Genomic DNA, 14839 nt, shown 5'->3' with positions numbered 1-14839 from the left:
CAACCATTAGTAAACCTCGTCTTGCATTTTAATTTTCAAGTTTTATTCTTTAAAGAATCAAATGCACAACTGTCTAATACTCCATGTTTCTCCAAGAATTTTGCAAAGCATGATTGTTCTATAATAATGGAACACTATTGAGAGTAGTAAAAAAGGTTGAAGTCCATTAGAATTTAGAACATGTAGTTTCATGACTTTCACGCCAAGTCCATAATGTTAGGCTTGGCTTAACCCACTTTTATGGCCCAAGTCCATAATTCGAATACTTCTAAGTTGTAAATGGGTTTTAAAACGGGTCGGGTCTTGGATATTCTAGCCCAACGATATCTCAGGCAAGCTCCCAAAACTTGCAAAATTAAAACTTTGGCAATGGTAGATGATAAACCCTACAAAAATCACTAGTTTTCAATTGAAGAGAGAAAATTCAGGCAAAAATGGCTGAACCCAGAAAGCAAATTTTAGTTTCAACCCTCTGTAAACGCCTTTCTTTAAATCCTGTAAGATTTCCCATTTTATTATAATCAATTTATTTCAGTTTGTTACTTTCAATTTCTGAAGAATTGTGAGTTTTTATGATCTGGAGTTTTGATTTTTTTGGTTTGATGGATGATTTTTTTGGTTGTAATGCAGAAAGATTTTTCTGGGGATATTGAGAAATGTGATGTTAAGAGCTTGTGCACTAATATTTTGAAGTCATCACCAAATGGGTCTTCACTTCTGAGCAATGATGAGGTATAAAAAAAATTACAAGTTTGTTTTAATTTGTATGATCATGGTTGTATAATGTGCAAATTATAGCTGTATGATTAAGTATTTTACTGGGGGGATATCCTCATTTGATGAAAAATTATCTGTTTCTGGGGGTTCTAGACTAGTGATATGATGATCGTTATACCTTCATTTTAGGCGAGTTTAAGTTGATTGTTCTTGATTCTGTATGATAACTGAAAAGCAGTGTTGGAATGGAGGAATTCCTCGATGATTGTGATATTGCAGTTGTAAATTAGTAGTATGCCGTTTTTCTTGTTGTTGGAACAAACTATGTATATGTGGGTCAATACTCAAATTACTCCTTTGCTCAAAGTTTTAGCAAGATAGCGCGTGCCTTCTTGATAATGCTTGTTAGAAAGAGGGGCTAGAGGGCTAGTCCAATCATGTCGTTAATAATGTTGACATTCAAGCTTTTCCATTTGTCTTTGAAGGAAAGTAACAAGCTGATATTACTCGGGTGATAGGAGTGCATATATATGTTTCTTGTTTAGTATGATTGCATCTTAATCCTATTGCCTTCTGTGAGTGCTGCACTGCTGCCTTCAATTTTTTTGGAGCTGTGTAAATTCTTCAGTGATTTATCTTGTTTCATAACATTTTGGATGTTGAATGAACTTAATACATTTCGCAGGGAATGAAATGGATAGAATTTGCTGAGAATTTTCCTGTGGATTCTGCTGCTTGCATTGGGGCTATCAATGGCCTGAATGATGAGCTGCTTCTGAAGTCTGTTTTGCTAGGCAATGGCTTGAAATTATCTGAAGCTGACGTGATTGTGTATTCTGTGATCCATCCCTGTGTGGTACGTATGAATTAGAAAAGCATGTATTCATTGACATGTCCTAGTTGTGGACTGGCAACTCAATGCCTTTTCATTTGTATTGATGTCGTGGATAATTAATATTACCTGTATCTAAATGTTGGAGCTCCACTGTAGTCATGATAGTTGTTATGCATCTATAATTGATGTTTCTAGTGGTTATCATCCCAAATTGGTTGGACGCTGCTCTATTGCAATGATAGTTAAACTTTCCACTTCGATATTAGCTATGTTACTTGGACTCGGGTACCCATGTCCAACATGGGTACGTGTCCAAGTGTCTGACTCGGCTATTTTGTGAAAAAATTCCATGATTTTGAACTAAAAGTGAAGTGTCCGGGTGTCATACCCATGTCCGAGTGTCGAGGGTCCGACACCGGTACGTGGGGTGAAATGAAGAGTCCGAGTAACATAGGATATTAGGATAGGAGGTTGTATGACTAATGAAGTGCATATGCTTGCTGTACTCTTCTTCGCTTGTTAGTCTCTTGATCTTCCTGTCTTTCCTTCTGGTTTTCATCTTGCTTCTGAAAGTTTCCCTAGTTTCCAAACATATAGTTGTGTGTTATTTCCTTAACCTATCACGAATGATTTCAATAATGAGGAGGGATGATGTTTTACTTGTTATTCTGATGGTCATGGACTAGGGTTTAAAGTCCTTTGAAGAAAGGTGTTTCTACCACTTACATAAATTCTGCCCATAAGCCCTTTCTATTCTTCCTTTTGCAACCTATGTTTGGAGTATTGTACTGATAGAAGATAGTACTAATAAAAATGTTTTGCAGCCCGAATGATCATCTCTGCAATAGCTTGATGTAAAACCTGTTTGTGTTTTGTATCTTTTTTCCAGGTTAACATGTCAAAATCAGACAGGCAGAAGTTCCCAAATGTCTTAAGATGGATGGATTTTTTTCAGGTATTAACACATAATAAGTTCATAAACTTGTCAAAGAATGACCTAGCTTTTTTTGTTTGGCTCGGTGAGATGCATTCTGTAGAAGCAATATGAAAGTAATCAGTTTTTTTTAGCTTATTGTAGCATTAATGTATGTGATCTTACCTTAGAAATTTTGTTCTGATTGCTCGGCTTATGTTATTACTAAGACTTGTCAAATTTTCTGCCTTTCCATGTTCACAGAACAAGGAGGATTTCGGAGATATACTTGAGAATATATCTATAGAGAAGCTCACATTTCAACCTCCAGTAAGTGCAGTCTCTTGCGTTTTGAATCTATTTCTTTTTCCTTGTTTGGCTTTATGCGAATCAGAAACATTGATATTGGTTACTGGTTTGTGTCCCTAAAATTATGGCAATATTGATATTAGATCCTATCAACATCAGCTTATATTATAATTTAAGACTGGAGAAGTTGACGATGAATTTGAGATAGTTAAAAATTGAATTTGTCAAAGTTAATAATTGCTATCACGATATGTTCATAGGGAAATACATGGGTGTTTCCCAACATATAAAGATTCTGATTTAAAATCATGTTCAGAAAATGCATCAATCAAATAATATGGAAATTGGAAATATATCATGTTTAAATCTTTAGAGACACTAAAGGTCATTGTCAATATCTAGTACACCAATATAGATGTTAAGAGTGTTCAAATGGTTAATTAGATAGATTTAAGAATTTCTTGATAACTCTCGCTTTACATTCACATCTTTTTTAAGATGAATGTTTGACTTCTGAAAATATAACTGATTGTCCAATACCTTTTTTTAGACTCTCTTATTAAGCATTTGTGTGAATGTCTTTGTATGTTTCTTTGTGCGTAAGCATATGTGTGCATGTGTTATATTAAATGGGAAATAGGATGTTTGGTTTTGAAGGAGAAGAGGAACCTTTTGAGTAGAGATTGACATGTGGCCCTTAGTCTGTGGTCTTATAATTTTAAAGCATTCCATGTATTTTTTTGTATCATAGCCTAAACTTAAGGAAATTCATGGTTAGCTGAGTATATTACATCTGGGGCTGTTCGATGCAAAAAAAATATGGATCATGAAGTACTACTTCCATTTCACCCTGACCAAATCCTTACCCTTTAATGGCTGATGCCGTTGACCGAGTTTGATTGCTTCATATGCTAAATTGTACATAATTTCTTGTCATTAGGGTTTGTTAACTTTGTTTTCTTATCTGTGAATTCTGCAAGAACTGTTTTAATTCATGATGTCATATCAGTGCTGCTTTGTGCCTATGGAAGTATTGGCTACTTTGTAAACTGTAATTTAGAGGGCTATGAAGCTCTTGTTGTTAAATCCATGTTTGCTATAGCAATTTCTTTAGCCGAAAAACGTAGTGTTGTATAATATTTGTTAGACATTTTGGAGGAAGATTAGATCCTGATATATACTGTTTAAATAATTATGCAGGCATCTAAGAATGTGCCTCTGGTGGAAGTCAACTCAAGTGAAAAAGATGCTGCCAAAGACACAAAATCTGATGTGAATTTAAAAAAGGTTACTCTTAAAGGGGCAAACACTGTTGATGCTTCTGAAGCAAACAAGGGATCAAAGAAAGATTCTACTCAGGTCTTTTTTTCCCCTTTATAAGTCTTGGTTCTTTGCATGCATAAAATATTGATTAGTTCTGGCTTGATTATTCTTTGCGTCTTTTGTATTTTCTCTACTTGTCTTGTTTGGTTTTTTGCATAATTCATGACAATGTTCAACTACAAAGAAAAGTTGCAATATATTGATGATGCGGTAAATGCGTTGATGGTTTTTTTTGGTGAGGAAAGTGAATAAAATGTTTAGGTCCTTTTTAATGTACGATATTAAAGTAAATCCATCAGCTTGCTGTTTATGCATTAGGAAGAATAAGCAAGGGGATCTGTGAGTGGGAAAGAGGTTTTGTAAATGGTTGTATGGCTCTTTTACAGCTGAGCAATATCTATATCTTCTATACCTAGTTGAATAAATTATGGGTGGTTAACTGGTCATATAGTGTCAAGTGTCAAATCGACTCAAATGGAACCTGGTATGCTGGTATCTCTCTGTACCAGGAACAGTTATGGGAGGAGCAAGAGTTGACAGGGATTATTGCTACACTGGGTTCATTATACAAAGGCATTTTCTCAGCTTTGGGTTGTGCTGAATTGTACTATGTTAGTAGTCAGTGAAACATCTAAGCTGACAGTGACTGTTACTTGTAGTTGAACAAAAGGAATTCTTCAGATATACAACTTACTATATTTGCTAGTCTTCGCTAGGGGTATCTGCATCTTTGTGCCAACCTTTGTGCAGGTTGGAACAGAATCGACCATGATTGAAACTGAAAGCCTTGAGAGTGATGCTTATGAGGTTTTACTTTCATATTATTGGAGCTATTTGAAGGTTGCCTGAATATTGGGGTATAAAATCTTTAGAGTCCCATTGTCTGAGAGGCTTTGTATTTATATATGTGCTTTGGCATCACACAACTTAATATTAATGTCCCTAAAGGACTCTAGGATCTTTATGGGTATTATCCCCCCCTTTTTTTGCTTTATTAATGTTTCCAACTAACAATTATGTCATTGCTATGCTCCTTATCTTGAAGAAAAAAGCTAAGGGTGATAAAGCGACTGTGGAGCAGAAAAAACCCGAAGCAGAGGCAGCCCCTAAAGATGAAGTTCCAGTCAGTTTGCTCAATATACAAGTAGGTCTTATTCGCAAAGCATGGAAACATCCTTCAGCTGACAGGTGTAAAAGATTTTGCATAGATCTCTCAACTATTTTCTAATTTACCCTTGACTTTGGCCTGTAAAACTTTAATTCTTGCTGTTTCTTTTCTGAGATTTCTCTGATATAATTTGTTTCTTTTGGTTATTTAGTTTACTGGTTGAGGAGATTGATGTTGGAGAGTCCAAAGTGCGGCAGGTAGTCAGTGGTCTGGCAAAGTTTTGCAGTCCAGATGATTTAGTGGTATGTCATTGGTGTATAATATTTTGCCCAATCTCTTTGGTCATATGTATACATGTCTTTTGCTGGAAGTTAACATCGACGATCTTTTGTATGTGCAGAATCGGCGTGTGGCATTAATTACTAATGTAAAACCTGGAAAATTAAGAGACGTTGTATCTGAAGGATTAGTAAGCTTTTTTATCCTTCATTTTATTCATTGTCTTTTCTCATAGGTCATTAGTTTTATTGTTGTAGAATTTCGATGGCTGTGTTTTAACTAGGTCATGATGTTTTCTATGTATGAGAGACAATTTTAATGTTCAGCTTTACCCTTCCATGTTTTTTTGCTGTTATAGCGAAATGGTGAAAAATGATTACAAAAATCAGAATATGAGTGCCATGTCTTGCAGTTGGCACTGACCTTCTCTATCCTGTGCTCAGTTGTATGACGGGAGTCACGAAACTGACGCAAACTATACCTGAAACTGGATGACCTGATTTTTACCTGAACTGAAAATTGTAATGATGATAATTGATTTTTATCCATAAGGAGGAAATATACCAAAGATCTGAATACGACCCAACCTGAAACAAATGATCCTGTTGCCAATCTGAATTTTGCCACCACAACCCTGTTGCCTCTTGTTTCCAGTTCTATCTAGTCTCAACTTCCTCCTCCTTTATTTTGATTTGGTTACTGAAAGTGAAAAGAAAATTGACAAAACAAACTTCTTGCTTGTTATAGCTGCCAACTTTTGATAAAGTGTACTGTTTGTCTGGTTAACCAAATTTAAGAGTCAGACTGCACTGTGATGGCTAGATTTGAAACAGAAAAACTGGCATGTGTACAAGACAACTGACACTAGGTTGTCTACTCTAGGATTTCAACCTAAAGCTGAATGTGTGATTTAGATATATGGGCAAAACGATAGATAAGTTCAGACAAGAAAAAGAAAGATCAGATTTATGGGCTATCAAAGTTCAACTCACAGTTAAATAAATTAAAAAAAAAAAATTCAAAGAATGCTAAAGCGGAAAGAACAAAACTGTAATTAAAGCATGTTTTCATTTGTGGGATTGAATTAGAATTTAGGTCCGGTTGAAAAGTTACATGATGTATGATGAGGCAAATGGTCTTTCAATGTCTGTGACTCCTAGTATATTAATGGTTATTATAACTTCTATCTATTTCCAGGTTCTTTGTGCATCAAGTGAAGATCATAGTGTTGTTGAGCCTTTGCTTCCTCCAGAAGGAGCTGTAGTTGGGGAGCGTGTTTCCTTTTCAGGGTAAGCATGCCGCTTTGTCTGAATGTCACGTTTCACTTTCTTGCCCTGAACACAAACATTTATCGTTAAAGAAAAACATATCTTTGTCCTGAAATCTTAACTCCTCTTTCGCATACCTTTTGTAATAATTGTCTCCTTCCCATCCTCTCTCCACCAGTTCTATCTAAGTAGGGTTATGTGTGTAAATCCAAAAATTATCTATTTTGATTTAAGAATACATCCTGGACAATTTGAAACAGTATTGTAGCTAGAGGGAGTGCTAATATGACATTTTCTTTGTAGAGGAGAACTCGGGCACACAGGATACCTTAATTGTTAACATAATATCCTTCATATGTTATTTATGTACTAATTGAACCATTGGTTTTACAGGCATGAAGGAAAGCCAGAAGATGTTCTCAACCCAAAGAAGAAACAACTGGACAAGATTACACCGGTATTTAAACGTTTATTAATCTTATTTTTGGTTTGTGGGTCATGGAAAAGTATATATTTGCCAAATGTAGTTTTCGATCATTTTGTCTGGCTATTGATGAGGAAGCTAATTGCTACTATGAAGTCCCTGTTTAGGCCAAAATCTGACTGCTAGATTTGACCAGGTTCAATAGGACAACAGCTAGATCAATAAAGACATTAATGATAATGTAGGTTCAATGGATGAGGGTGAATAACCTACGAAAGATGAACAAAGGGGAAAGGGAAGAAGAGACACAAGATGATGACGCAGAAAACCCATGAATAAGGGTAAAAACTGCGGGTGGCGTTGAGTCCACCAATCCACTATAGTACAGGCATAAAGCGTATAATTACAATTTACAAGTACAATGTGTATCGGATGCATATAAAATACGATCTAGATATATACAAGTAAATAAAGGGCATGGCATTCGTTGTACGATAGCACGTACGGCAGAGGTATTAATTTGATGGAATATTGTGTGTAGGAGTTTATCTTTGTAATGTTGTAAAGAAGATTAATATATGCTAGAATGGTAGTAGCATTTGTGGTGGAATAAACTATAGTAGTTTTACTCCAAGTGGAATAAGGTTATGGAAGGCTAAGAGAAACTTATATAGGAGATGCGTGGATATTCGTAGAGGGTAAGCTTCTCTTTTAGGATTAGAATATAGTAGTTGGTTAGGAAATCTCTTGGTGGAAAGTCTATGTGGATGCATGGCCTGGAAATATAGTTATATCAATCAATCAATCAATCAAAGCCTTAATCCCAAAAGTGGGGTCGGCTAACATGAACCAAATTTGATTATTCCGTGTAGTCATCAACATAAATCTTTCTCCTCCATCCCTTACGATCCAAAACTTCATCCTCACGTAAATCCATGCACTTCATATCCTTCCTCACTCCTTCCAACCAAGTCATCTTTGGTCTCCCTCTTCCTCGTTTAATCCCTCCATGGTCCCACTCTTCCACTCTTCGCACCGGTGCACCCTCGGGTCTCCGTCTTACATGTCCAAACCAACGCAGACGATTTTCCCTTAATTTATCTACAATGCCCGCCACACCTACTTTCTTGCGAATAACCTCATTTCTGATTCTATCTCTTAAAGTGTTTCCACACATCCACCTTAACATGCGCATTTCCGTAACCTCCATCTTTTTAATATGCTCTTTCTTAGAAGCCCAACATTCTGTACCATAGAGCAACACTGGTCTTATGGCAGTCCTGTAGAATTTTCCCTTCAACTTTAAGGGAATGCTGCGGTCGCATAGCACTCCCGTGGCCGCTCTCCATTTAAGCCACCCTGACTTAATCCTGTGGGTCACGTCTTGATCAATGTCACCATTCTTCTGGATGATCGACCCTAGGTACTTAAAACATTCACTCATGGTCAAATCCTTTCCATCCAAACTCACCACTTCATTGCTTGTCCCCCTCTGAGTGCCAAAACGACATACCAAATATTCAGTCTTACTCCGACTTAGCTTAAACCCTCTAGATTCCAACCTTTGCCTCCATTGCTCCAACTTGACATTAACCCCATCCTTAGTCTCATCCACCAAAACGATATCATCTGCGAACAGCATACACCATGGAACCTCATCTTGAATTGGTCTAGTTAATTCGTCTAGAACCGTTGCAAAAAGAAAAGGGCTTAATGCAGACCCTTGATGCAATCCGATTGTAATAGGGAAATCTTTTGTCAACCCTCCGCATGTCCTCACATTTGTTGACACATCCCGATACATATCCTTAACTAGGTCTACATACCTTCGTGGGATACCTTTCTTCAACATTGCCCACCAAAGTATCTCTCTTGGCACCTTGTCATATGCCTTCTCTAAATCAATAAAGACCATATGAAGATCTTTCTTCTTTACCCTATAAAACTCCATCATTTGTCTTATCAAATGGATTGCCTCCATAGTAGATCTCCCAGGCATAAAACCAAATTGGTTATCTGAAATGCTTGTGCATGCCCTCAACCTTTGTTCAATCACCCTTTCCCACAACTTCATAGTATGGCTCATAAGCTTAATTCCTCGATAGTTAGAACAATCTTGAGCGTCTCCTTTGTTTTTATAAACCGGGACCAAGGTGCTCTTCCTCCAATCTTGTGGGATCCTTGTAGCCGTCCATATCTTGTTGAAAAGGTTTGTTAACCAATCAATACCAATCTTACCCAAACACCTCCACACCTCTATCGGTACCCCATCAGGGCCAACCGCCTTCTTAGGTTTCATCTTCCTCAGTGCAATCTCCACCTCTACTCTCCTAATCCTTCGCACATACTCCATGTTGATTTCTTCATCACTCATAGAGGTATCTCCTACAACTCATAGAGGTATCTCCTGGAAATATAGTTATGAGGAAATAATATGTGGTGTACTTTGAGGGAGATGGTATATGTAGGAATTGCCCCTCTTCACGGGAGGAGGGCCATTCTATATATAGAGCTTGCGGAAGTATATGGTAGACTGTTGGAGAATAGTGGGAGTGTCCTCTATGAAAGTAGGAGAAGTAGTAGTTTGGCTCTTTGATTTGGTCTTCGACGAATGTAGACTGGTTTGTGGTGCAAATACAATTAACACTTCCAATTGATTTATCCTGGTGGGAAATATCTCCTCCTTCATCGTAGGAAAGCTTATAACAATTTTGACTTATTCAAACTTGGATTCTCTAAGAATATTCCTTGGAAATATCTTTGTTTGATTTCGTTTAATACCTGGAATCAGGTAGCTGATCACGTAGCAATCTATAACCTGCAATCTAGCAACCTGCAGACATCTGAACCAGTAGTAAAAATTTAGGCACAATAGTCCCAACATGTATTCCTTCTGTCCCTTAAACTGCCCAACGTTATATTAGAAAACCATAGCTAATTGCTAATTATATGTATCATTACGAGTAATGTGGGGAAATACAAAGTTAATCATGAGAAAATATGTGGCTTTCTAGTTTGGGACGGTCTTAGTTTTGAAGTAGAAATGTGGTAGGGTGGTGAGCTGCAGACAAATTTTATTGTCCTGGCTTGATCTCAGTAATTTCTTTCATCTAGTTTCCTTGACTTTTCCCAATTTCACTCCATTTGTATCTTCTGAGTCATAATTTCAAGAAACTTGAATTGCTTTCAGTTTTTGAAGTTGACTGGTAGCAGTAGGATAATATTTGCATATGATCTAGGTAAGATGGGTCATAAATTTTATCGGTTCTGCTGGTTTTGCCACTTCTAATTTATTTGCTCTACTGCTGCTTTCCCAAATCGCATGCAATAAATGGGATACTGCTATTTATTGTGTTATATGCCCTCTGTTTTGAATTAGTTTTCACATTGTTACAATCGTGGATAATCAAGGATATCGCATGTGTTATATCCCTTCTCTTACTGTTATAGCAGTCACATACCCTACTTAAATTTGGTTACAAGGCAACTTTTCTCAGACATCCTAGAATAGTCACATGCCCTATCTTTATTAGGTTAGATGACTTCAGACATTCTTAAATAGTACGTATATGTAACTACTTACTATAAGCGGATTGTAATTTCCTAATTTCTTTTGAATTGATGCAGCATCTATACACCGACGAGAATGGAATTGCCACATACAAAGGAATACCGTTTATGACTTCTGGTGGTCCATGCACATCTTCAATCAAGAAAGGAAGCATCAAATGATTATGATCTGGAGAACAATTGTTATGACTTTGTGAGTTAATTAGTGTAAAAACTACATACCTGAAATGTCACATTGTTCTTTCATATTTGCAAGTTTTTAGGGGAAGTTGTAGGTTCACATATCATAATTTAACATACCAATTGTCATGAAATTTTGCAAATTTTGGAAAATCATTTCTCATTGCGATGAGCTTTTCACATTTGATCTCTTATGAAGAGACACTGTCATTTTGACTGAAGCACGGTAGGGAGTCTAGGGACATACAATGTACTGAACGAGTGAACGTAGTTAAAAAAACATACTTTAGAACATTGTGAAAAAAACCGAGGGAGTATGTGCGATGAATTCAATGTAGTTTCTAAGTATATGTGCAAATTTTTACTATTGATCTATCGTAGTTTGAGAGTGGTTATGAATCTATCTTGTCAAGTTTTGCTCAACTTACTAAAATTTCGAGTCCTTTTGAGTTTATCTCATACCATATTGAATAAAAGAGATCAGGCTGATCGTAATTACGAGTATTTATCAACTCCATCCAATTTAAAGTTTCGAGAGTAACAAAACTCTAATTGGACATTTGGAAAGGAAAAAAAATAAAAACAAAGTTATTAATTTGACTTTTATACTATTAATAATAATATTAATTTGACCCCTTTATTTTGGAAACAAATCAATTCATTAATAAAAAGTTATTCGGCATCTACAAGTGAAATCTACATTAACAAATATGTAGTACATAAAATTGAATCAAATTAGGGTTTCCTTCATCAAAGCTACGATCGTTGAAAAAATCTTGCAATATGGTACATCCCTCGCACACATCGCTGGAATATACTACCTTTTCGAAGAGACGGTCTAACGATATGTTGTAGCTGGTAAGGATGATTTTCATCTGATTCACTTGAACGCATTTGAAAACTTAACAACCGTTGCGATCCCGAACAAATCTTTACCAAAGAACTGACAATAGGGCAAAAGATGATTACATTTTTGATAAACCCTAAAACACAAATAAACCCTAAACATAAACAAACAACTAAACCAACAAAAACTAATGACTCCACTATAGGGAGACGGACGAATCTACACTTACTTGAGTAGATTTATTGAAACCTAAATTGCAAAATTAAAGAAAATTTAGGGAAAAGGGTCAGAAATAGTCTTATTTCTGAAGAAATTAGACTATTTCTGACCTAAACGGCTAAAATTTTGGAAAAACCCTAGAAGAGAGGAGGAAAGAAGAGGAGAGGCGAGAGATAATTTTGACCCTTTTATTTCCTTTGTTAATATTCTATAAATAACAAATGTGATTATGTTTAATAGATTAGAATTATTATCAAAATATATACTCGTAAAATTATAATCATTGCCCACATATAATTAAATTATTATATTGCTTTAAAAAAAATTAAATTATTAATGACTAAATTAATGTATTAATAAGATTGAAAGTCCAAACATGAAATCAATTTTGAAATGGATGATGCTTTTGGTTGTGAATTTAAGAGTAAAAAACAATTAATGTGCCTTTTGGGGCTCTTTAAAGAGATTATAGTGACAACACTAGAAGGTCAACTCTGATTCAAACTCTGACTTTTGACTTTTGACTTGCTTGAGTTATCTACTTATCTTATTGACATCAATACTTGTAGTTCCACATGGTAGCAGTGTTGCACATGCCACAAAGGAAATGACAGTTTTATAGGAGCAGCTTCAATGTAAAACCAACATCTTAAGGGTAAACTTTGTAGCATAATCATGGGTTTATCAACTAATTAAGCATAGTGTATATAGTTTCCCGAAAGATTATAGAAATACCCTTTGTCCACATATAAATATTGTGCTCCATTGCTGATGTTGAATTTGTGCCAAATCTTAAAATTGATGTACATGTACAATCGATGGCTCAATGATGTACTTCTCATGTCATGTGCGAGTTTGTGATGAGCACATGTCAAGTCGATCATTTCTATATCATGCCTAACTGGCTTTCGTGCCGGCCTGACCAATGTCCATTAAATAATTTATAAGTGAAAAAATAGATGTAGGCTTGTGGGCTACAATAAATACTTTGTAGTGCAGAAAATCAAAATAGTGCATAGTATTATGACACGAAATGAATATCCTCGTTTCATAATAATTGTAACACTTTGACTTTGCAATATTCATATTTTCATTATATTAGCCTTTTATACTTATTAATAGTATACTTTTACCGAATCTATTTAGTTGACACGTTCAATTTAGACACACATATTAAGGAGAGAAGAGAGAGTGAGAGAGAATGATAAAATAAGTTGAGTAGGTAAAAAACTTACCTTAAAAAAAACATGTCAACTAAAAAACGAAGGTAAGTATTAGTATTTCATACGGAGTACTTCTTAATAATATATAATTACATATATTAATGGTCAAAATTGTGCATTAATATATGCACCAATCAAAATTTTGCAATTACTATAAAACGTAATTTACACCCACATCCTAGAGCCTAACTATTGAGCTACTCCTACTACCTACCAGTACTAGTACCACGCAAAGGAGATTTAGAGATTGTACAAGGAATAGAGAAATGGAGGCAGGGTGGCTACAAATATCCAAAGATCTTCATTGAAAAGCTCCCACATAGATTTCCTCGAATAATGGACAAGATCTTCTATTTTAAGTTTGTGTACAACAGTGTCAACTTTGGTTTTCACATTGGCTTCCAACATTAGCCAACTTGTATCATTGATGGCTCCCAAAACACATCCAAACCTAAACATTGATAATACCATTTTCATCTTTTACCAAAAAAAAAATAAGGCAAAATCTAACGTACGCCCCATAAGATAATTAAAAGTAAAAATATTAACTTGAAATAAATATTAATTATACCGATTGATGCATGATCTTTTATCATTTTCATCTTTCCTTATTTGGTATTAATTTAGGAATGCAGGACAAATATACGCGTAAATCAGTGTAATTAATAAAGAGATTTCACTATTTTTTTACACTTTTAGCTTCTTATACATAGCTCTTAGGGCTACACATAACATTTTCCTTCATTCTATCCTATGTTGTGTCAATTATTATGCCAGGAGAGGGTATATGACTACATGTTACAATTTTCTTGAGTTTTGTTAAAATTTTAATCATTCTATAATTTTATTTTATTTTATTGTTTTACGGATAATTACTCCGCAAAATTTAATAGTACATGTCATCCCAGATTGTAAAAAATTTAATTTAAAACTAATATGACATATTTGAATATTTGTATAATATCCAAATTTGTAAGAGGTTAAGAAGAAAAAATACTCTTGTAATAAATCGTTGTTGTTTTCTTCAAAAAAAAAAAAAAAAAAAAAAAAAAACATTAGGTTGAAGTATTTGATATATATATATATATATATATATATATATATATATATATATATATATATGATGTAAATTTAAATGGGCAGTATCATAAAATTTGATCAATTATAACATATAAATAGTACATAATACTACAACAATCATTAACCACACAATCTAAAGCATTAGTATCAATTTAAAATATGTATGTTTAAGAATTAAAGGGACAAACCTCATACGTCGTAGGTCTAAATGTCTAATACATGAATTACATAACTCAATATAAAGCAATAGAACTTAACATTAATATTGGTAATTGATACTCCTCTATTTGTCTTATTTGTTGTCTATATATTGCCAATGCAACAAGCTACTTATAAAAACATACAAGTACAAGTAGAAAGACTAAAAATTGCGCATACTTCTGGCCAAGTGTTGAACACGCACCTCGAAATCGAACGATTGATTCACTTGACAATGGAAGAGACAAATTTAACATTGGAAGTCGTCATATTCATGATTAGATTTAGATCTCTTAGACTTTGAGACGATTAATTGCTCTTTTGATTTTGCAACTCAAGGGTGACA

The 14839-nt window shown here is 34.9% G+C and overlaps 1 protein-coding gene across 1 annotated transcript; it reads left to right on the top strand.

Annotated features, from left to right (window-relative positions):
* Window positions 1-342: 342 nt before the first annotated feature.
* On the top strand, window positions 343-11093 carry LOC145584723 (tRNA-aminoacylation cofactor arc1-like). The gene is made up of 12 exons (XM_081641528.1): window positions 343-497; window positions 631-732; window positions 1403-1573; window positions 2442-2507; window positions 2730-2795; window positions 3975-4133; window positions 5143-5285; window positions 5417-5507; window positions 5606-5674; window positions 6682-6773; window positions 7146-7209; window positions 10804-11093. Exons 1-12 carry the CDS (start codon window positions 435-437, stop codon window positions 10906-10908), a joined length of 1191 nt encoding a protein of 396 aa, XP_081497654.1. The 5' UTR covers window positions 343-434; the 3' UTR covers window positions 10909-11093.
* Window positions 11094-14839: the final 3746 nt, after the last annotated feature.

The sequence above is a fragment of the Chenopodium album genome, chromosome 16, assembly GCF_948465745.1.
Source record: "Chenopodium album chromosome 16, dcCheAlbu1.1, whole genome shotgun sequence".
Taxonomy (NCBI): domain Eukaryota; kingdom Viridiplantae; phylum Streptophyta; class Magnoliopsida; order Caryophyllales; family Amaranthaceae; genus Chenopodium; species Chenopodium album.
Note: the sequence above shows the minus strand (reverse complement) of the source record. Positions and strands in the feature narration are given on the sequence as shown.